Source organism: Bos javanicus, chromosome 13 (genome assembly GCF_032452875.1).
Source record: "Bos javanicus breed banteng chromosome 13, ARS-OSU_banteng_1.0, whole genome shotgun sequence".
In the NCBI taxonomy this organism is placed as follows: Eukaryota; Metazoa; Chordata; class Mammalia; order Artiodactyla; family Bovidae; genus Bos; species Bos javanicus.
In genome coordinates, this window is record NC_083880.1 from 11,944,667 (window position 1) to 11,966,060 (window position 21,394).

Genomic DNA, 21,394 nt, shown 5'->3' on the forward strand with positions numbered 1-21,394 from the left:
GGCTTCGTTCTCTGCTTGAAGTCTGTAGTCTTACTACATGCTGTGGAATTAGATATTAAGGAAATATATTTTAAATAAATGGTCAAGGAAAATGCATATGACTATGTATGGTTTGTATATAATGGATCTCTTCTAATGCCTTTTCGTTGTTGTCCTATACTGCTTTCTGACTGTACAGTGTAAGGTTCTATTAGAAAATCAACCAAAATCTAAGCCGCCTGCTCTCTAGGACTGTTCTTATTAGATAGTAACCTAAACATGTATGAGTTAAGTAGTTAAGTAAATTAGTACTATTAAAAGTTTAATCATGGAATTGAGGTTTTGAGGAGAGCGAGGAGTATCTCCGAAGCTTCAGAGTTTTAACTGGTTGCAGGAGGACTGGAAGAGAATCCCTCTGCCAATGCAGGAGACGCAAGAGATGTGGGTTCCATCCCTGGCTTGGGAAGATCCCCTGGAGAAGGAAATGGCAACCCACTTCAGTATTCTTGCCTGGAAAATTCTGTGGACAGAGGAGCTGGGCAGGCTACGGTCCATGGAGTTGCAGAGAGACGTGATTGTGTGCATGCATGTGCATACACACACACGCGCGCGTGCGAGGACTGGATAGAAATTGAATGCACGCATTGGGACATCTCATAGAATTCAGTCATTTAATTGACTGCAAAGTCCAGGCAAAAGTTTCAAAGTGAGGTTGATATGGGGAAAAGTGTTCACTTTCTATCTTGATAAAATAGGCACTACCTTGGTACAGCTTGTATGTCATAAATCTTTAGTGAATATTGTATAACCTAAACTGGATGTGTTTTCTTCAAATGATCAGAATGCCAAATTATTAGAGAAGTAAAGTTCCACATTATGGTATTTTGAGATATTTTTCATTTTTTTTTTAAGCACTGAAATAATTTTGAATCTTAGTTGTCATTAGAGGTTTTGAAATTCCTTGGAACTTATATCCCAAAAAACATAATTTGCTTCTAAATAAACTTTTTTAAAGTTTTTATTAATATTTCTCCCAATAATTGTAGAACATTTTAGAGTACCCTGCTTTTGAGTATTATTTATTCAAATCATTTAATTTTAATGACTTTTTTAACTTGAAAAATGATGTGACTTCTAATTAAAAGTTCTACCAAGCTCATTTGAAGTAATGTAAGTCATTTTTCATGGCTTGAATATTTTTAAATGCTTGGGTTTTTGCTTTAATTTAAAAAAAATTCATAAAGCTTAATGAAAGGAAAGTCTGATAAATATTTGAAGAGAAAAATTGTTCTTTAATGACAGTGTTATTAGAGGAATACTGTTTAGCCTGGATTATTATGATTAACTGTCTTGGCATTTTACTAATCTGTTTGTAAAATGATATTGTCTAGTGTGTATTTAAATAATAAGAAAATGAGTGAAAAATTCTCAGTTTAGATCCGACTAGGCCAGATGTTGGGGAAAAAAGGATTGAATGTAATGAATTGTAATTGTTTTTTATATTGATCTATCTTGTATTTGTAAATGGGACCTGATATTCCTAAAAATAGAAAATGTTAATATTTTAAATATTGTAGCATTGAAACAAAAGTTCCTGTTGATGAGAATGGGGGAAGATGGGAAAGTTTAGAAATGTGCCAAATAAACAGAGATAAGTAAGTGTAGGCAAGGGTTTTTCTTCATGAAAACTTCATTTTCTATAACTTTTCAGAATATGACAACACAAAAAAAATCCATCTAACTCATTTTCTTCTCTGTTCAGAAGAAAACTCAAAACAAGGAATAAAAATACTTTTATATATTACTTTTGAAAGTGACTTAATTTACAGTTTATAATTGACTTTTTGAAATTGTATTTGTAATAAGGTTTATAAATTTCATGTCTTACACTACTACATATTTAGTTGTAGAAAAATTGAGTCCAGCTGTAGACATTTCAACCATCTAAGCTAATATAGTAAACTTTTTACTCGACTGTACAATTGAAAATTTTTCATTAGTTTTACATTTCTGTTAATAACTGTGGGCGGTTTATTAGTGAATTGTTGCAAAGTGGAAGAATACTTGTGTCCTCTGCTCCTCAGAGTGGCCTGGCCTTGATTAAGTGGGTTGCTCCAGTGATATTTGTTAAATGACTAAATAAAGAGTGCTTGCATAGTAAATTGAGAATTCACTGTAGGGAAGATGCAGGCTTTTTCAAGATAATCTTGAATCAAATCATTGTGAAAGGTTAAAGGTACTGAGTCTCTAACCTGTTTTTGAAAACCAACTTGTATGTCTGGGGTATATGACTGTAACAAAATACTAAAAATTGATTAGTGGCATACTGTTAAATTTTGTGTTTCTGCAGCATACTTGTTAATCATACTTCATATTTTCTGAAGAACCAATGTTAAATTTTAATTGCTTAAAAGATTAATTTGTTTAGGTGAATTTGATGATGTAAGTTTTGATTTTCAGATAACATCTTGAAAGTGTTAAGTATTGAACATAGGTTATTAAAGAAGGTTATGCTAATAAGCTTGTTTGATAAAATCAGACAATTCCCAGTATAATAATAGATGATCACATCTGTTTTGATAAGATTGTCAAGATTATTTCATCATTTGTTTATAGGCGTATTCTACATTCTAAAGGGGAGTTAAGTGAAGATAGACATAAACAGTATGAAGAATTTGCTATGTCTTATCAAAAGCTACTGGCAAATTCTCAATCCTTAGCAGACCTTTTGGATGAAAATATGCCAGATCTTCCTCAAGATAAACCAACACCAGAAGGTAAGATATCCTTAAACACTGTGACTTTTTTTTTTTTAGTAAGCGTTAATGACTTCTATCTCTCTAGTCTTCTCAGATGTATATTATTGAAATTAGATGTTTTGAAATGCCTTTAAAGTTTTTTTTAATGAAGTATTAAGACCTAATAAAAACCTAAATCTACTTAAAATGCTTCTCTGAATGGAAAAGTCTTTGTGCTTAGAGCAGTGAAGCCTTATAATGATAACTTATAATGATATGATGGGTTTCTTTAGATTCTTTTATAATAGATATTCTTAGATTGTATCTAACAGGGGTTGTCTTAAACTGTGTTTGGGACTATATAAAGATTTACTGTATTTCTCAGGTAGGTAATAAGGTGGATTGGACCTTTGGGATACTAATATTTCTATGTTTATTTTTATTTTTAATTTAGTTGTTTTGAATCATGTATTATCATAAATTGTTACTTGCAGTTTTCTTTATAAAACCTTGCAGTTTTATAAGATAAACTTACCATTTTGTACAATGAGTTATTTCTAATATTATTGCAAAGGTGTTCTAAACTTCCTTTTTGGTAGGGCTCCTAATACATTGCCATATTATATTATACCAACTACTTGAAAAGTAAGTTGATAAATGTTAATACATTATTAATTTTAAAACTATCTGAAAATCCTATTGACTTAAAATCTTAAGAGTGAAGTATTTGTGAAGTATCCGTTTATAATACAGGAAAGTATTTTGTATTTTACATCCTCAATAAGAAAATATTCATTGTATACTGTGAAAACATTTATAGTCCTTTGGTATCTTCAGGGAGCTGGTTCCAGGACCTCTGAAGATGCTCGAGTCCCTCATTTAAAATGGCTTAGTATTTGCATATAACCTGCACACATCTTCCCATATACTTTAAATCATCTGTAGATTACTTATACTACCTACTACAGTAGAAATGTAAATACTATGCAACAAAATTAACAAAATTCTGCCATCATTTTATAAAGATATTTTCACTTGGTACAGAATTTAAGGGTGAGGCTTTTTTTTTTTTCTTTCAGTATTTAAAGATGTTGTTCCACTGTCTTCTTTCATTGTTTCCAGTGAGAAAGCTGCTATCATTCGTGTCTTTGTTCTTTTTAAATGTGTATTTTTTTTTCTGGTTGTTTTAAAATATTATCATCACTGAGTTTAAAGAACTTAATTATGATAATTGCTTTCTGTGGTTTACTTCATGTTTCTTGTGCTTGGGATTTGTTGGGCTTCTTGGGTCTGGGTTTATAATTATCAAATTTAGCAAATCTTGACCTTATTTCTTCAAATATGTATTCTATTCCTCTCCCCCCTTCTATAGGAATTCAAATACCACTACGTTTGAAGTTGTCTTCTCTGTGCTTTAGTATTTTTTTTCCGCCCTGTTTGGTATTGGTTAGTTTCTGTTGCTTAGTTTCTATTGCTGTGTCTTCCAGTTCACTCTTTTTTCCTTTTTTGGTGTCTGATAGTCTCATGTAAAGATGTAGAAGCTAGTTATGTTTTCCATGGTCTCCAACATGCTTAGAGTATCTTCTAGTTTATTGAAAATATGAAATATAGTTGTAATAACTGTTTTAATGTCCATGTCTTAATTATATCATTTATATCACTTCTGCATTTATTTGATTGATTAATTGATCTCTATACCTTTGGTAATTTTTCTCCTTTGGTGATATCAATCTTTTAAACATAATCTAATGGGTCAAAGTGATAAATGCTTTGTTTTATTTAGCATTATTCTGATTAGTACTGAGGTTAGGATCTTTTGATATACTCTTTGACTTATCTGTTCAGAGGGTTTATCCTTTTTTTTCTATTTAGATTTTGGACTTTATTTGCAGAAGCTCTTTATATTATGGATATTAATTCCTTTGTATAAATATTGCCAGTATTGGCTTCTAGTTTGTCCTTTGCTCTTTTTTTTTTTTTTTGGCCACACAGCGTAGCTTATGGAATCTTACTTCCGCAACCAGGGGTTGAACCTGAGCCCTTGTCAGTGAAAGCTTGGAATCCTAACCACTGAATCGCCAGGAAATTCCCTGTTTTTATTTACATTTTTGTTAAAAAGGAATTAAATTTATCAGTCTTTTCTCTTACATTGGTTCGGTGTTCTGTGTTTAAATACATTTTTTGTAAGGCATATAAGTAATGAGTTAGGGAGCCGGTACTTTATTATTTTTGTCCTGTTCTTCCTAAATGACTTTTAATGAATAATCTAATTTTTTTTTTTTCTCTAATTTTATTTTATTTTTAAACTTTACATAATTGTATTAGTTTTGCCAAATATCAAAATGAATCCGCCACAGGTATACATGTGCTCCCCATCCTGAACCCTGCTCCCTCCTCCCTCCCCATACCATCCCTCTGGGCCGTCCCAGTGCACCAGCCCCAAGCATCCAGCATCATGCATCGAACCTGGACTGGCAACTCGTTTCCTACATGATATTTTACATGTTTCATTGAATAATCTAATTATTCTCAGGGTTATTTTTAATCTGTATGATCATTCTCTTAAAATTCTAGTTTGGAGAGAAGTACAAAAAAAAAAAAAAAAAAGTACAGTGAGAATAGATAAAAATCATGAATGGTCTTTTGATCACGAAGTAGGAAATTACTTTTAATGTTCTGAATTTTAAGCATCTATAGTTGTATGTAAATGTAGCCTGTGTGTGTATACAAACGCATGGTTTTCCACTCTCTAGTGAAATGTGTATATATGTCTTCATCATTCTTTCCCTTCCTTTCTAGTTACTAATCAGTTGACCATTTATGGCAATCTGTCTTATACTAAGTTTAATACCAAAAGGAGGGATGCTTCTTAAGGGTTTATGGTAAGATAAACCATAAACCATAAATATTTTATGTTCGCATAAAATTGCGAACATAATTGAGATAAAATCATACAGAGTGTTGGGAGTATTAAAAAAATGCTTCATGGGGGAGGTGGGACTTCAAGCTAGATGTTTAGGAATTGCCAGGCTTATGTATTTCTTATGTTGGTTTTAAGCTTTGTGAAGATGGGCCTAATATTATCAAATAGCTACTTAATCTCATATCAGTTGCTTAAAACTTCAAGAAAAAAGCATGTTTATCCTGCACTTTCCTTTGATCTGTCCTGGTTTAGAGCTTTACTTAAAACAGAATTTGTGATTTTCTGGTAAAGATGGTTACATACATAATCAAGAGTGCTTGTTGACTGAAGAAGTATCTGTTAATTGAAACATTCAAGATTCATTGGTTTTAATTCCCCGTGATTTATTTTACTGTAGAGCATGGGCCTGGAATTGATATATTTACACCTGGTAAACCTGGAGAATATGACTTAGAAGGTGGTATATGGGAAGATGAAGATGCTCGGAATTTTTACGAGAACCTCATTGATTTGAAAGCTTTTGTTCCAGCCATCTTGTTTAAAGATAATGAAAAAAGTTGTCAGAATAAAGAGTCCAGCAAGGATGATTCCAAAGGTAAATGCTGGAGGACAAATTTTTATATTAAAGTGCTATAAATTTTAGTTTCAAATATTTGTAAAAAAATTTTTTTTACTTACTAGTTTTGTTATATGAACATTAAGTTACTAGATTAAATGAATGATAGAATAATATAGACATCTTAATTAATTTGAGTCCACTTTATCTAATCAGATTTATTTTCTTTTCATCATTACCACAAATCCTCATGGCCTGTATGTCTCCATTCATCAGTCCACCCATCCATTCATTTCTTCACTGAACAGATGTCATGCACAAAGAAATTATGGTTTTTGTCCTCCATGACCATAATGTATTTTTAAGAATATAAACATCAAATTTGCCAGATATAAATGTAGATTCTAGGAAAAATGTTGCAGATTTTGTGAATCTTTATTTTTTGCAGCAGGATTTCAATATGACTTTTAATTCAGAGATACTGATTCTTTGATTTCAAACAGAGACAAAGGAACCTAAGGATAATAAGGAGGTATCAAGTCCTGATGATTTGGAACTTGAGTTGGAGAACCTGGAAATTAATGATGACACATTGGAGCTAGAGGGTGGAGATGAAGCTGAAGATCTTACAAAGAAACTTCTTGACGAGCAAGGTAAACATTTTTGCCAAAAATTTAAATTTTTGATTAGTTTTTTTTTTTTAATGTAATGTTTTACTTATTTTTTGGCTATCCCGTGCGACTTGTGGGATGTTAGTTTCCTGACCAGGGATTGAACTCAGGCCCTTGGCAGTGAGAATGCAGAGTCCTAACCAATGAATTGCCAGGGAATTCCTAACCTTTGATTAGTGTTTATACACAAAGCTCTTTGCCTGTGAATATGGGTCTTTACTCTTTAATTCGTTGTTTTCCTGTTGTCTCTAGGCCCTCACTTTTTTGGAATTTGATTTGGAACAGTAACACTACATGTCCCATATTACGTGATTACAAACTTTAGTGATGATCTAAATAGATATGTCTTGCACTTCAGTGCTTTTAGCATTGTCCTTAATGTATTTTATTTCTGATATAATCTTTACAGTCTTAACATAAATGCATTTGAAAGTTGAGAGATAAAAAGACAATTGGTATATCTGTTCATCTGTCATTTTTATCTGTCTTTACTATTGAGTAATGTTTTGTATTTAGTAATAAAAATATCACACTGTTCATTATTTCCTGACTGCTTCTATCAGGTTTCTTTATTAGTTAGGGTTCTTTATTAGAAGAATGCCTTTGTCAGGGTTGCCTTTCTCTCTGTGGGCTTCATTGTTTCCTGCTGCAGATTCTCTGGTTCTCCATGTCATGGAGGGAGGGAGGCATGGCTGGAGGCTGCCCTTGGCTCAAACCAGCTAGTGACATCTGAGGAAAAGAGGGATTCTCTCCCACTGTCTGTGTATAAGCATCTTGGAGGAGTTGGCTAGTTCTGTGTCATGCTTGCCTGTGGCCAGAGGAGTAATGGTATCCGTGCTTGGGCAGCACCCTTTCCCATCAGAATCCCATGGATTGCCTTTGAGGGGAAGCAGTGATCATGCTGTTAGTTGAAGACATGGGAAAAGGGGTGTTCAACAGATAAAAATAGTAGATCTTCTCTAAAACTACATGCAACTTATGACTTCTCATGTAAAAGTTTGCCCTTTTATAGTTGATAAAGACTAGTGATTTAGGCTTATGATTCTAAAGATACCCTTTCTTTCAAGAGTAATATCTGAAAAAGTTCTTCATTTTTCATAAGAAAAGTGCTTTAGATTATCTGTGCCTCAGATAACATCTTATTGAAGAATTTTATTCTTACATTGTCTATGTATATTTCTAAACCTACTTAAAATCCAATTTCATATTAGAACAAGAGGATGAAGAAGCCAGCACTGGATCTCATCTCAAGCTCATAGTAGATGCTTTCCTCCAGCAGTTACCCAACTGCGTCAACCGTGATCTGATAGACAAGGTATGAGTGCCTCTGTGTGACTTTACTCAAAGCATGTAAACCTTTTAAGATAGCTCAAATTAGGCATGTCTGTGGTTTTGGCTGTAGAATGAGCCATTTCTTCAAATGGAATCTAATATAGGAATTCAAAATGAACACAGTTGGAGCCAATTTGTAGATGCTGTGTTTGGGGGTGGAACTGTCTCTAGAGTCCTGTGGGCTTGACACCTCTCCCCTTCACATATTGCCACAGTGTGGAAAATACTCTTTTAGACCAGATATTCTTAAAGTACTCTCTGTAGATTCCCAGTGTCTTTTTAGATACTTTCAGGGCGTCTGTAAGGTCAAAACTCTTTTCATACTAATACTAGGAGTTTTCCCCCCACTTTTTCACCGTTTTTGACATTTGCAAAAGGGATGATGGGTAAACCTGGCATTTTAACGTGAAGTCAAGCTGCATCGGTAGCAGACTCTAATAATAGCCATTGTAGTCTTCATTGCTGTGCATTTGCGATTAAAAAACAATGTTGCTTTAATTTAAACATCTCTTTGATGAATCTGTAAAAATTAGTGATTTTGTTTCATTTCAACCTCTGAGTACACTTCCTTTTAACTTGATAAAATAAGAAGGATATGTGTCTACTGACTCAAGGTTGCCTTGAGAAAAGCCATTTGTATGATTGAGTTGCAAGCTAAACTGCTACTTTTTATATAGAGTACCATTTTTACTTGAAAGAATTGTGGGATGAACCATGGTTATTCAGACTTGGGTATTTAACAGACATTTTTCTAACATGAACAAAATGAGCCTCTCAGTTCAGGGAAAACAACTAAAAGTATTTACTGCCAGTAGATAGTAGTTACCAGTTTCCTAATTTTTGTTGAAACATAGTCCATTATTAGCCATTAAATGTTTTTCTTTGTTTTTTCTTTTTCTTTTTCAAAAAATGTTGACTTGAGAGATGTGTATGTGTGTGTGTCTGTGTGTGTATGTGTGTGACATTTTCTAGTGTTAACCAGCTTTTTTCTGAGTGGATGACCTTTGGGATTTTTATTATCCTAGTCCACAATTTTTTTAGTATTTCATGTGGGTGAATTACTTGAAGGAATTTTAGTGTGCTTTCTGCTTTTCTGCTGTTATTCTAATTAGCTGTAAGAAGCTTTAATGTTATAAAATATAATTTTAATAAAATTTATTATACTCCCTTAACAAGCAGAAGAAAAAGTTTAAATTGGTTTTACTCTTAACTAATTCAATCTTGGTGAATACTTTCAATGTGCTTTTACTGGGTTTGAATCTAATCAACATTAATTGTGTTTTATTTCATCAAAAGTTTTTAGCAAATGGAAGGTTTTTCAGTGAGTGTGTCGCTGAAGAGTTGACATCCTTTATAGGGAAATCAGAGAATCTTTGTAGAAAGAAAGAAAAGTGAAATTGCTCAGTTGTGTCCAACCAGGCTCCTCTGTCCATGGGGATTCTCCAGGCAAGAATACTGGAGTGGGTTGCCATTTCCTTCTCCAGGGGATCTTCCCAACCCAGGGATCGAACCTGAGTCTCACACATTGCAGGCAGACTCTTTACCCTCTGAGCCACCAGAGAATCTTTGTATTTGATCCTACCTAAAGTTTGAGAAATTAATGATAAAATAATTACGTGAAACTATAGAAGGAAAATACTGGTGATACCAGTAGAGTTATTTGATAATAGTTATTTTCTTTTTAAAATATATCTTAAATGTTGTTTTCATAAACTATATATTGAAAATCTTTAATATTTAAATAATATATATACCTGTATTTAAAAAATACCAGTTACTCATAATTTTGTTTTCTAGTGGTTTCCCAGAGCATAGACTTCTCCTAGCTTTTCTTCTACACTTATATTAGATTTTAGATACATTGATAAAATATTGAACACATTTTTGTTATTAAAATGTAAAAGAGTGGATTGCTATATTAAATAACAATTATAGTCCTTATGATGTGGTTTCTTTAGTTTGTTACTATATCTGATTGTCAACAGTAAACCATTTTAGTTAGTATTGAAGCACTTACTCTTAAATTTTTCTGGTTATAATCTGTATCTGTCTCTCTTACCTGGTTTGTCTTTATTCTTTTTTAATCCTTATTAGCATTAATAATTTTCTTGGTTCCTGGCTTCTTGCTACTTTGTAACTTCTATCAGAAAACTTTCCTGATATTAATATTGATCTGTGAGATCAAAAGCATGGGTTGCACATTTCATGCAGTTATTTGCCAAATGTGTCACCATAGGTCTTCAATCTACCCACTGGAAGTTCTGTTTTTAGCACTAGGTTGTAGTTAATAAGTTTGTGAAATATGTTTTGAGATATATAAGGAAAGAGGAGCTTAAGCTTGATGATTGTTAAAGTTTGGAATATCCTTGTAATACTAGTGTCTTAAAACCATTGTGAACTGTTTAGGAACTATTAGGAATCCATTTTAGCATGCTGTTTTAGTAGCTAAATTGAGTTGTTGTTTTTTTTTTTTTTTTTAAGAAAAATGTTTGCTTTTTCTCCTTTAGGCAGCGATGGACTTTTGCATGAACATGAACACGAAAGCAAATAGGAAGAAGTTGGTACGGGCGCTCTTTATAGTTCCCAGACAAAGGTAGGTTTAAAAAGAAAAAGAGTAATTTTTTAGTGTTTCTACACTGCAGTGATTGTAAGAGCTAAGCCCCTGTATAATTATCTCTCTAAAAATATCCCTTGTCAATGGAAGTTATTATCATTGTTGTTAGCATATTTTCTAGAACTTACTTCTCCCTGATTTAATATTCCTTCTGATGCTTTCCTGTTATTTTAAGAATAATAGGAACTTAATAATAACTTAATCATTGCTAGAAGTAATTTATTTACACCTCCTCTGAGGAGAAAAAATAGTATATATTTTTTTTTTTGGAGAATTTTTTTTTGTAGAAAGATCAGAGTAAATTGATTTTATCTAGTTCTTACGTGTTGTGTTTAAATGAAAATTCTCAAGGTTTTTTTGGTGTTTATGCTGGTTTGGACTTGAAGCTCACATTGGTGATTATGCTGCTAGTAATTCAAGAAGTGTATTCCGTTTCATAATGCTGATAGGGAATTCTAATGCTCTCTTAAACTAAGTTAAAGCCCCTACTTCACCCACATGTTTTAGGAGGTGACCATAGCAGGTCATAGGTTGTTGACTTTAGGAACTTTGAGAAGATCTATTTCCGTTTATTCAACAGGGAATAATTAAAGGATTTTGTTAACTATTAAAATGATTACATACATCATAGCTAATATAGATACTTCCCCCAGAAAGATTCTGTGGGATTTCACTAAAGATTTCTTAAGCAAAATTTTAATTTGGTTCATTTGTTGGTCTCTCATTGGTAACATTTCTCTGAGAAACAAATCACTACTTTTTTCATTTATATTGGTTTTTATCCCTGTCAGCAGCCTTAATATGAGCATTTGGTTTTTCATTTTAGTGGGGCAAGGGAGATAGGATGTGCTAATGTAGTGAGTAGTAGTTGAGAATTATCCAATTGAGAAAATCTTAGATGAATTACTTTTATTATGTAAAATTATATGCTACATTTCATCAAATCTGAGGTGCCATCAGTTGCAAGGTACACCGTTATTTCATGAACAACTGAAAAAATAATACTGCCAGTTACTTATAAGGTTTTTGACTGTCAGACACATTCTACTTTCAAACTCAGAATTTCAAATAGTTTTTGCCTTAATATTTTGGACCATTTTTTTAAACTGGTTCTTTTTTACCTTTGCAATGGAATGTTTTCTTGCATAGTTTTCTTTTCAATTGTTCATATGAATGAATAAACACGTAGTAACAATTATCTGAACTTCTAGTATAGAATGAAGCAAATTTAGCCAAAATAAAAGGCTTTTTTAACAAAAGAATTATGCAGTGATATTAAGTAGTTTGTTTATAAGAGATCATCTTGTCTCCTCCCATCCCCATTCCATCCCACTCCCCTGTCCATGGAGAAGACTGAAAATCTATATCTATATCTATATCTATATCTATATCTATATCTATATAAACACTCTTACTTGGTCTTAGGCCAGTTACATTCTTTGTTATTGGATTTATCTGCTTAGCTCAGCAGTTAGGTGCAAACTAGAAGTAGTTGGAATCTGCTAGAAACAGACTTGAAAGTAGTAGGAAGTGACAGTTGATGGTCTGAGAGGAGAGAAAAAGATATAAGTACTTAAAATGCATGGCCTTTTGGAGCCATGAGGAAGAGACCACTTGGTCTTACATACCTGAAATATAAAAATATTTAGGTTTTTTATAGTCAGCTTGAGTGATCAGGAAAGGTTAAAATTATGTTCTAAAATTTATTCATTCACTAAGGATCTACTCTATACTGTGATTAGTGCTGGAGGTACAGTAGTGAACAAGACAGATTCAACTCTTGTATTCGTGCAGCTTACAGTTTGGAGAGGAAGAAGGATAATTCTAAGAGCAGTTGACAAGAAGAATCCCAGCGTGCTTTGGAGTATATAACAGAGGAACTGATTGATTTAGTCTCGGGAGTCAGAGAAGGCTGCCTGGAACAAGGGTCATTTAATTCAATTCCTGAGAAAGGAATGAGCGAGGCGAGGAATGGATGAGGAGAGGAAATGTCGAGAGCATTTCTGATAGAGGCAATTATGTGCAGAGCCAGAGACAGGAAAGGTCACACAGCAGACTACTGCAGAAACCTCTTTCTTGGTTTCCCTGGACATTGTTGTCTAGACTAAGTTGCAGGAGGGAGGCAGTTTTACTTCTTTTTTTTCAGCACTGAGCACAATGCCTCACAGACAGAAGGTGATAAACTTGTGTAACGTGGTATTTAATGCCCTTTCTTACCGAGCCCCTTTTCAACTTCTTCAGTCTTCATTCTAGCTATTCTTCGTCTTGCAAAATCCTGATCTGTAATGATTTCTTGGATACCCTTTGCTCTCTACTTCCAGGCCCCTGCTTTCTGCTCTGTCTGGGATATCCTGTTTTTATTTACTGAAAACCTCTGACTTAATCTTGAAGTCTTAGGATAAGAGTTATCTTCTCTGAACAACCATCCTTATTTTTCTTATGTATATATAGGTGTTCTTTTATAGACTTTCAACATAATGTCTTCACACATGAAGAATTTGGCACATCACATTAGGCGTATTAGTTACAGCCCAATGTTGGTTTGCTGCCTGTATTCCTATGAAACTAAAAATATGGGGCCTTTAAAAGAGGACCAGATCTTTTCATTTTGAACATCCCCAACATCAAGTATAGTGTTTGGTACACATAAGTGCTTGAAAATATTTGATGAATTAATATTGGTCATATGCAATTAAAATTTTTATTAAAAAATAAGTGAATGCATTCATAGGACTGAAAACCCTTACGTGAAAAACCTTGTGCTAAAAAGTGTCCTTATCCTTGTCTCCACGTCTGCTCTGCTCCCAGTAGGAAGCCACTGTCTTGATTACTGTGTATCCTTCCAAAATTTCTTCTGCGTATGCAGGAGTATGCCAACATTCTTATATTTCCTGTTTTATACACAGGAGCCACTTACTGTACTTATTCTTCCAAACTTTACTATTTTCACTTAACAGTATAGCTTGGAAATCTTTTCGTATCAATAATAAAGGCTTCTATTGTTATTTTCTTTTAAATTTAGGAGGAGTTAACTTTTATGAATGTACTGTATTTAATCATTTTGGACATTCCAGTCTTTGCCATTACAAACAATCCTGTTTTTGTATTTTTCCTTTCTTCATCCTCTCTATTAGCTAGTGGTTTATTCATTTTAGTTTTTTTCACACACATGCACACAAAAACCCAGTTTCTAGATTACCTATGTAGCCTACTGTTTTATTATTTTCCTACTGATTATTTTTGGATTTTATCTTTATTTTCCCTTGGATTTTATCTTTATTTTCTTCTTTTTTGTTTTCTTTCATTCATTTTGTTCCTTTTTTGGCATTTAATACATTGCTGTCCTCTTACCCTGGTTTTAGCTGTATCTGTTAGTTCTGACATGTGATTTCTATTTTTGTGTTTTCTAGAAATTCTTCATTTTCTGACCTGGTTAGTAATTCATATTTTTATCGTACTGTGATTAGAGAATACTGTGTGATTTTTGCTTTTTGAAGGTTTTTGAAATTTTCTTTGTGGCCTCTTACACAGTCAGTTTTCATGAACATTCTCAAACATATTTGGGAAAGGGGGGGTGCCTCCCTCTTTGTGTGGGATTTCCCTCCCCTTCCTGTAAGGGACGTGAATCCTAGTGAGTGTCTTTATTTTTCTCTATGGCCAGGAGTCCCTCTTTGTCTGTTTAGTCCGTCTAGTCTGAGTTGACCAAAAAAAAACAGAATGAATTATTTAATAGTTACTTGAGTGCCTATGAGGACCCAAAGGTTTTATATGTGTGTATATGTGATAGAGAATTTAGCTGCCTTACCTTGTGTGTATAGTTTGGTTAAGGAAGCACTAAACTAAATAAATCTTAAGAACGTCTTCATAGTTATTATTATTATTTTTTTTAGTTTAAAAAATAACAGCAACCAGCTTTATTGGGATATAATTCTCATAACAGTTTACCAATGCAGTTCACCACTATAAAGTATATACAGTTTAGTCTTTTGAATATATTTAACTATCACAATAATAAAATTTTAAGAGATTTTCGTCCCCCTAAAAGAAACCTTACATCCTTTAGCAAGCAGTTCCATTTCCCACCTCCCCATTCTCTCCCCTGTCCTAAGAAACCACTAATCTCCTTTCAGTTTCTATGGATTTACCTATTCTAGGTATTTCTTGTAAGTGAAATCATAAAATCTGTGGCCTTTTGCACCTCACTTCTTTGTCTTAGAATGATGTTTTCATGGTTCATCCATGTCATCAGATCAGATCAGTCGCTCAGTCGTGTCCGACTCTTTGCGACCCCATGAATCGCCAGGCCTCCCTGTCCATCACCAACTCCCGGAGTTCACCGAGACTCACGTCCATCGAGTCAGTGATGCCATCCAGCCATCTCATCCTCTGTCGTCCCCTTCTCCTCCTGCCCCCAATCCCTCCCAGCATCAGAGTCTTTTCCAATGAGTCAACTCTTCACATGAGGTGGCCAAAGTACTGGAGTTTCAGCTTTAGCATCATTCCTTCCAAAGAAATCCCAGGGCTGATCTCCTTCAGAATGGACTGGTTGGATCTCCTTGCAGTCCAAGGGACTCTCCAGAGTCTTCTCCAACACCACGGTTCAAAAGCATCGATTCTTCGGCGCTCAGCCTTCTTCACAGTCCAACTCTCACATCCATACATGACCACAGGAAAAACCATAGCCTTGACTAGACGAACCTTTGTTGGCAAAGTAATGTCTCTGCTTTTCAATATGCTCTCTAGGTTGGTCATAACTTTCCTTCCAAGGAGTAAGCGTCTTTTAATTTCACGGCTGCAGTCACCATCTGTAGTGATTTTGGAGCCCAGAAAAATAAAGTCTGACACTGTTTCCACTGTTTCCCCGTCTATTTCCCATGAAGTGGTGGGACCGGATGCCATGATCTTCGTTTTCTGAATGTTGAGCTTTAAGCCAACTTTTTCACTCTCCACTTTCACTTTCATCAAGAGGCTTTTTATTTCCTTTTCACTTTCTGCCATAAGGGTGGTGTTATCTGCATATCTGAGGTTATTGATATTTCTCCTGGCAATCTTGATTCCAGCTTGTGTTTCTTCCAGTCCAGCGTTTCTCATGATGTACTCTGCATAGAAGTTAAATAAACAGGGTGACAGTATACAGCCTTGACGAACTCCTTTTCCTATTTGGAACCAGTCTGTTGTTCCATGTCTAGTTCTAACTGTTGCTTCCTGACCTGCATACAGATTTCTCAAGAGGCAGGTCAGGTGTTCTGGTATTCCCATCTCTTTCAGAATTTTCCACAGTTTATTGTGATCCACACAGTCAAAGGCTTTGGCATAGTCAATAAAGCAGAAATAGATGTTTTTCTGGAACTCTCTTGCTTTTTCCATGGTCCAGCGGATGTTGGCAATTTGATCTCTGGTTCCTCTGCCTTTTCTAAAACCAGCTTGAACATCAGGAAGTTCACAGTTCACATATTGCTGAAGCCTGGCTTGGAGAATTTTGAGCCTTACTTTACTAGCGTGTGAGATGAGTGCAATTGTGTGGTAGTTTGAGCATTCTTTGGCATTGCCTTTCTTTGGGATTGGAATGAAAAGTGACCTTTTCCAGTCCTGTGGCCACTGCTGAGTTTTCCAAATTTGCTGGCATATTGAGTGCAGCACTTTCACAGCATCATCTGTCAGGATTTAGAATAGCTCAACTGGAATTCCATCACCTCCACTAGCTTTGTTCGTAGTGATGCTTTCTAAGGCCCACTTGACTTCACATTCCAGGATGTATGGCTCTAGGTCAGTGATCACACCATCATGATTATCTGGGTTGTGAAGATCTTTTTTGTACAGTTCTTCTGTGTATTCTTGCCATCTCTTCTTAATATCTTCAGCTTCTGTTAGGTCCATACCATTTCTGTCCTTTATCGAGCCCATCTTTGCATGAAATGTTCCTTTGGTATCTCTGATTTTCTTCAAGAGTTCCCTACTCTTTCCCATTCTGTTGTTTTCCTCTATTTCTTTGCATTGATCGCTGAAGAAGGCTTTCTTAGCTCTTCTTGCTATTCTTTGGAACTCTGCATTCAGATGTTTATATCTTTCCTTTTCTCCTTTGCTTTTCGCTTCTCTTCTTTTCACAGCTATTTGTAAGGCCTCCCCAGACAGCCATTTTGCTTTTTTGCATTTCTTTTCCACGGGGATGGTCTTGATCCCTGTCTCCTGTACAATGTCACGAACCTCATTCCATAGTTCATCAGGCACTCTATCTATCAGATCTAGACCCTTAAATCTATTTCTCACTTCCACTGTATAATCATAAGGGATTTGATTTAGGTCATACCTAAATGGTCTAGTGGTTTTCCCTACTTCTTCAGTTTAAGTCTGAATTTGTCAATAAGGAGTTCATGGTCTGAGCCACAGTCAGCTCCTGGTCTTGTTTTTGCTGACTGTATAGAGCTTCTCCATCTTTGGCTGCAAAGAATATAATTAATCTGATTTCTGTGTTGACCATCTGGTGATGTCCATGTGTAGAGTCTTCTCTTGTGTTGTTGGAAGAGGGTGTTTGTTATGACCAGTGCATTTTCTTGGCAAAACTCTATCAGTCTTTGCCCTGCTTCATTCCGTATTCCAAGGCCAAATTTGCCTGTTACTCCAGGTGTTTCTTGACTTCCTACTTTTGCATTCCAGTCCCCTATAATGAAAAGGACATCTTTTTGGGGTGTTAGTTCTAAAAGGTCTTGTCATAACACGTATTAAAAAGGAAGACTGAATAGTATTTCATCGTAGAGCTCTACCACATTTTGTTTACCCATTTGTCAGTTGATGGACGTTTAAGCAGTTTTCACTTTTTAGCTATTATGAGTGTGTTGTTGTGACTCTATACAAGTTTTTGTGTGAACATACGTTTTCAGTTCTCTTGGGTATATATCTATGAGTGGACTTGTTGTGTTACAGGGTAAATGTATGTTTAATATTTTTAGTAACTGCTGAACTGTTTGTCACAATGGTTGCACCATTTTTCATTCCCAGTAGCAATGTATGAATGTTGCAGTTTCTCCATATCCTCACCAATACTTGTTACTGTTGCTGTTTTGCTTTTAGCTGTCTTAGTGTGAAGTGAAATTTATCTCATTGTGGTTTTGTTTGCATTTCCCTAATGGCTAATGATTGTGAGCATTTTTTCATGTGCTTATTGGCCATTTGTCTGTCTTCTTTGGAAAGTTATTCAAATCCTTTTAAATTGTATTATTTGTCTTTTTATTGTAACGAGTTCTTTGTATATTTTTTGTACATATCCCTTATGGGATATAATTTGTAGATGGTTTCTTTCATTCTGTGAGTTGTCTTTCACTTTCTTAGTATCATTTGAAGGACAAAAGTTTTAAAGATTGATTTATTCCATCTTACAGTTCTTCAAGGTCTGATCTGAAGCACTGGTTTAATTTTCATTTGTGTTCTTCCTTCATTAAATAAATAGTGGTTAAATTTTTTTTGAAAAGGCTGGACTGTACCTCTTAGCCTGTTAATTTGAATGAATCCACTGAAATGAAATCTATAGCAATCCCCTTAATTATATATTTACATATTGTTCTATAGTTAATTTGTAGTATAACTGTCTACACATTTAATTGAAATTTCACACCAAGTGCTAATATCTTGTTTTAAAATTTTATTAAAGTGTAGTTGATTTCCAGCATTAATTTCTGCTCTATAGCAAAGTGACTCAGTCATATATATTCCTCTTCATATTCTTTGCCATTTTGGTTTATCAGAGAATATTGAATATCCCTGTGCTGTTGAGTAGGCCCTTGTTGTTTATCCATCACGTATATACTAGTTTGTGTCTGCTAATCTCAAGCTCCCAATCCTCCCCTCCGCTGCCTGACCGTGCCTTTGGCACCCACAGATCTATTCTCTCTGTCTGTGAGTCTCTTTCAGTTCCTTAGATACATTTGTTTGTGTCGTCTTTTAGGTTCTGCGTATGGTATCACGGTATTTCTGTTTCTCCTGCCTTACTTTACTTAGTATGATGATCTCTAGGTCCATCCATGTTGCCGCAAATGGCATTATTTCACTTTTAATGACTGAGTAGTATTCCATTATACTACTTTATTTATCCATTCACCTGTTGATGGACACTTTCGTTGTTTCCATGTCTTGGCTATTATAAATAGTGCTGCTGTATGAAATAGGGGTGCAGTATCTTTTTAAATTATAGTTTTGTCTGGATATATGCCCAGCAGTGGGATTGCTGGACCGTAAGGCATAAAGTGTTTACATCTTAAGTATTATGTGTATATCCACACCTAGATCAAGGTAGAAAACACTCCTAGCCCCCCCCAAGGCTCCCTCACCTAAGTGAACTTTCAGGTATGAAGTCAGCCGGAATCAGGGAACGTTCCTAAAGCATCTCTTAGTTCTTCATTTTGAAAACAGATGAACCTGGTATTGGTTTTCATGACTTTGAAGACCTGTGGATTTTATCATGTTTTAGCAGATGGGTGGATGTTCAGAGTCTGTTTATATTAATATAGACAGAACACTATTCACCAGTGAAGTGCTTCACTTCAGTCTTAGCTTTTCCTGATCCAGCTTGTAGGAGCATTTGCTGGAATTTTGGGGAGAGAGTTTCTAATTGAAGCTCCCCTTGCTACGAATGAGAAACTGAGTTTTGGGAACTCTGTTAGCACTGTACCACTTGATGGCACTGTTGCATGAGGAGCATGAACGTTGTGGGAAAAGTTACCGGGCATTTGCTTGTCTGTTTCAGAGTAAATGATCTAATTTTTTTTTTGTTTTGTCCCTTTTGAATCATCATCTGCTTTAGTGTTTTCTATGAAGAAAAACCTTTGTATTCTTCAAATAAGCAGTAACAGGGTTCTTTCACATTAATTTTTTTCCAGGCATTTTTGAGCACAGAAATATAATAGCTTTCAACAGTTAAATCATTTAGATTTTAGAGAGAAAACAGCTAAAAACCTGATAGATTATGAAGTTAAAAACCTTTAAGACTTCCCTGCCCCCCCGCCCCGCTCAGGAACAAAACCGTGTAATTCTGCTTTCTTGTTTTTACCTGTAGTTAGTGACTAGATGTTTACTTACTTGATGATCATTAACTGCTTGTAGGGTACTTAAATGTGTGATTTGGGAGAGCTTGAAAGTATAAGCAAGGTTTTATTATTGTTTAAGAAAGAAATATTCTTTTTAAATTGTTCACTCATTAACTGCTGGTAAAAATATTTATCACTCAGAAGATTATAAAATTCAGTTTTCAAAGGAAGGATCTAAGTTTATTTTCTAGTTCACTTTCAGAAAGGTTAAATAAAATATATTTAGCTTAAAATTTAATGCAGATATTTGCTTTTTATATTGATTGAAGTGTCTTATAACATTTATGTGATTGGTACAGCATTTAGCACTCCATTCCCTTTGAGCTTGCATTTGTAGGAAAGTGAAAAAGTCAGAAGACTTTACTTAAATAGTTATGAATGTTGAAAAGTATGTAATTTCTTACATTATATACAGCATAAGGGATCTTACTTTGTGAAGTAATGAATATTCACAGAACTTAAAGGTTTAAATGGGGCAAGATGACTTTTAGTATCAACTGTTCATTTAATTGTAAAAAGTATAGTGGTAAAAGAGGAACTAGGAGCTTCTTGGTTTGAAAAGGATTTGGTGAATTTACTAGGAGTAGAGGATTCTCCAAAAGAAACAAAAACTAGAGTTACTGACTACTTGGAAAGGTATAATTAAAAGAGTTAAGATCTTCTCGCGGTTCCTTAAGGAGAAGGCAGTGGCAACCCACTCTAGTACTCTTGCCTGGAAAATCCCATGGACAGAGGAGCCTGGTGGGCTGCAGTCCCTGAGGTCACTAAGAGTCAAACACAACTGAGCGACTTCACTTTCACTTTTCACTTTACTGCATTGCAGAAGGAAATGGCAGCCCACTCCAGTGTTCTTGCCTGGAGAATCCCAGGGATGGGGGAGCCTGGTGGGCTGCCATCTATGGGGTTGCACAGAGTCGGACACGACTGAAGCGAATTAGCAGCAACAGCAGTGGTTCCTTAAACTAATTTTTAAGTTCCTGTTGAAGCTGAAAGCACTGACCTGTGTTAGTAGTTTAATGATGTGAGTCTCCGTGGATAGCAAAAGCTGCTTTACTTTTTAAAAATATATATATGATTTTATTTATATTTTTGGTTGTGCTGGGTCTTTGTTGCTGTGTGGACTCTCTGTAGTTGGTGAGGGTTGCTCTCTAGTTGTGCTGTGCAGGCTTCTCCTTGGAGTGGCTTCTCTTATTGCAGAGCATTGGCTTGAGTGCACATGGGGTTCGGTAGTTGCAACTCCTGGGTTCTAGAGCATAGGCTCTGTTGTTCATGGGATGTGGGATATTCCTGGACCAGGGATCGAACCTTTGTCTCCTGCACTGGCAGGTATAGTCTTTACCACTGAGCCACCAGGTAAGGCCAGGCTGCTTTACTTTAAAATGGATGGTCTATCCGTCTTTCTTTTAGGGTTGGAAAAAACCTTTGAAGTAGATTGAACTAACTGGAAGAAGAAAATAATGCAGCAAACTATAGATGACTTGCCCAAGAAAAGAAGAAAAAAGAT

General features: G+C 35.0%; 1 protein-coding gene across 3 annotated transcripts in view; it reads left to right on the forward strand.

Annotated features, from left to right (window-relative positions):
• UPF2 (UPF2 regulator of nonsense mediated mRNA decay) overlaps positions 1-21,394 on the forward strand; it is a 95,996-nt gene that overhangs the window by 15,856 nt on the left and 58,746 nt on the right. For all 3 annotated transcript variants that reach the window (XM_061435702.1, XM_061435701.1, XM_061435703.1), the window contains exons 4-8: positions 2,596-2,756; positions 6,038-6,235; positions 6,700-6,849; positions 8,079-8,182; positions 10,707-10,792. In XM_061435702.1, coding sequence (XP_061291686.1) covers positions 2,596-2,756; positions 6,038-6,235; positions 6,700-6,849; positions 8,079-8,182; positions 10,707-10,792 — 699 coding nt within the window. The remainder of the gene's footprint in view (positions 1-2,595; positions 2,757-6,037; positions 6,236-6,699; positions 6,850-8,078; positions 8,183-10,706; positions 10,793-21,394) is intronic.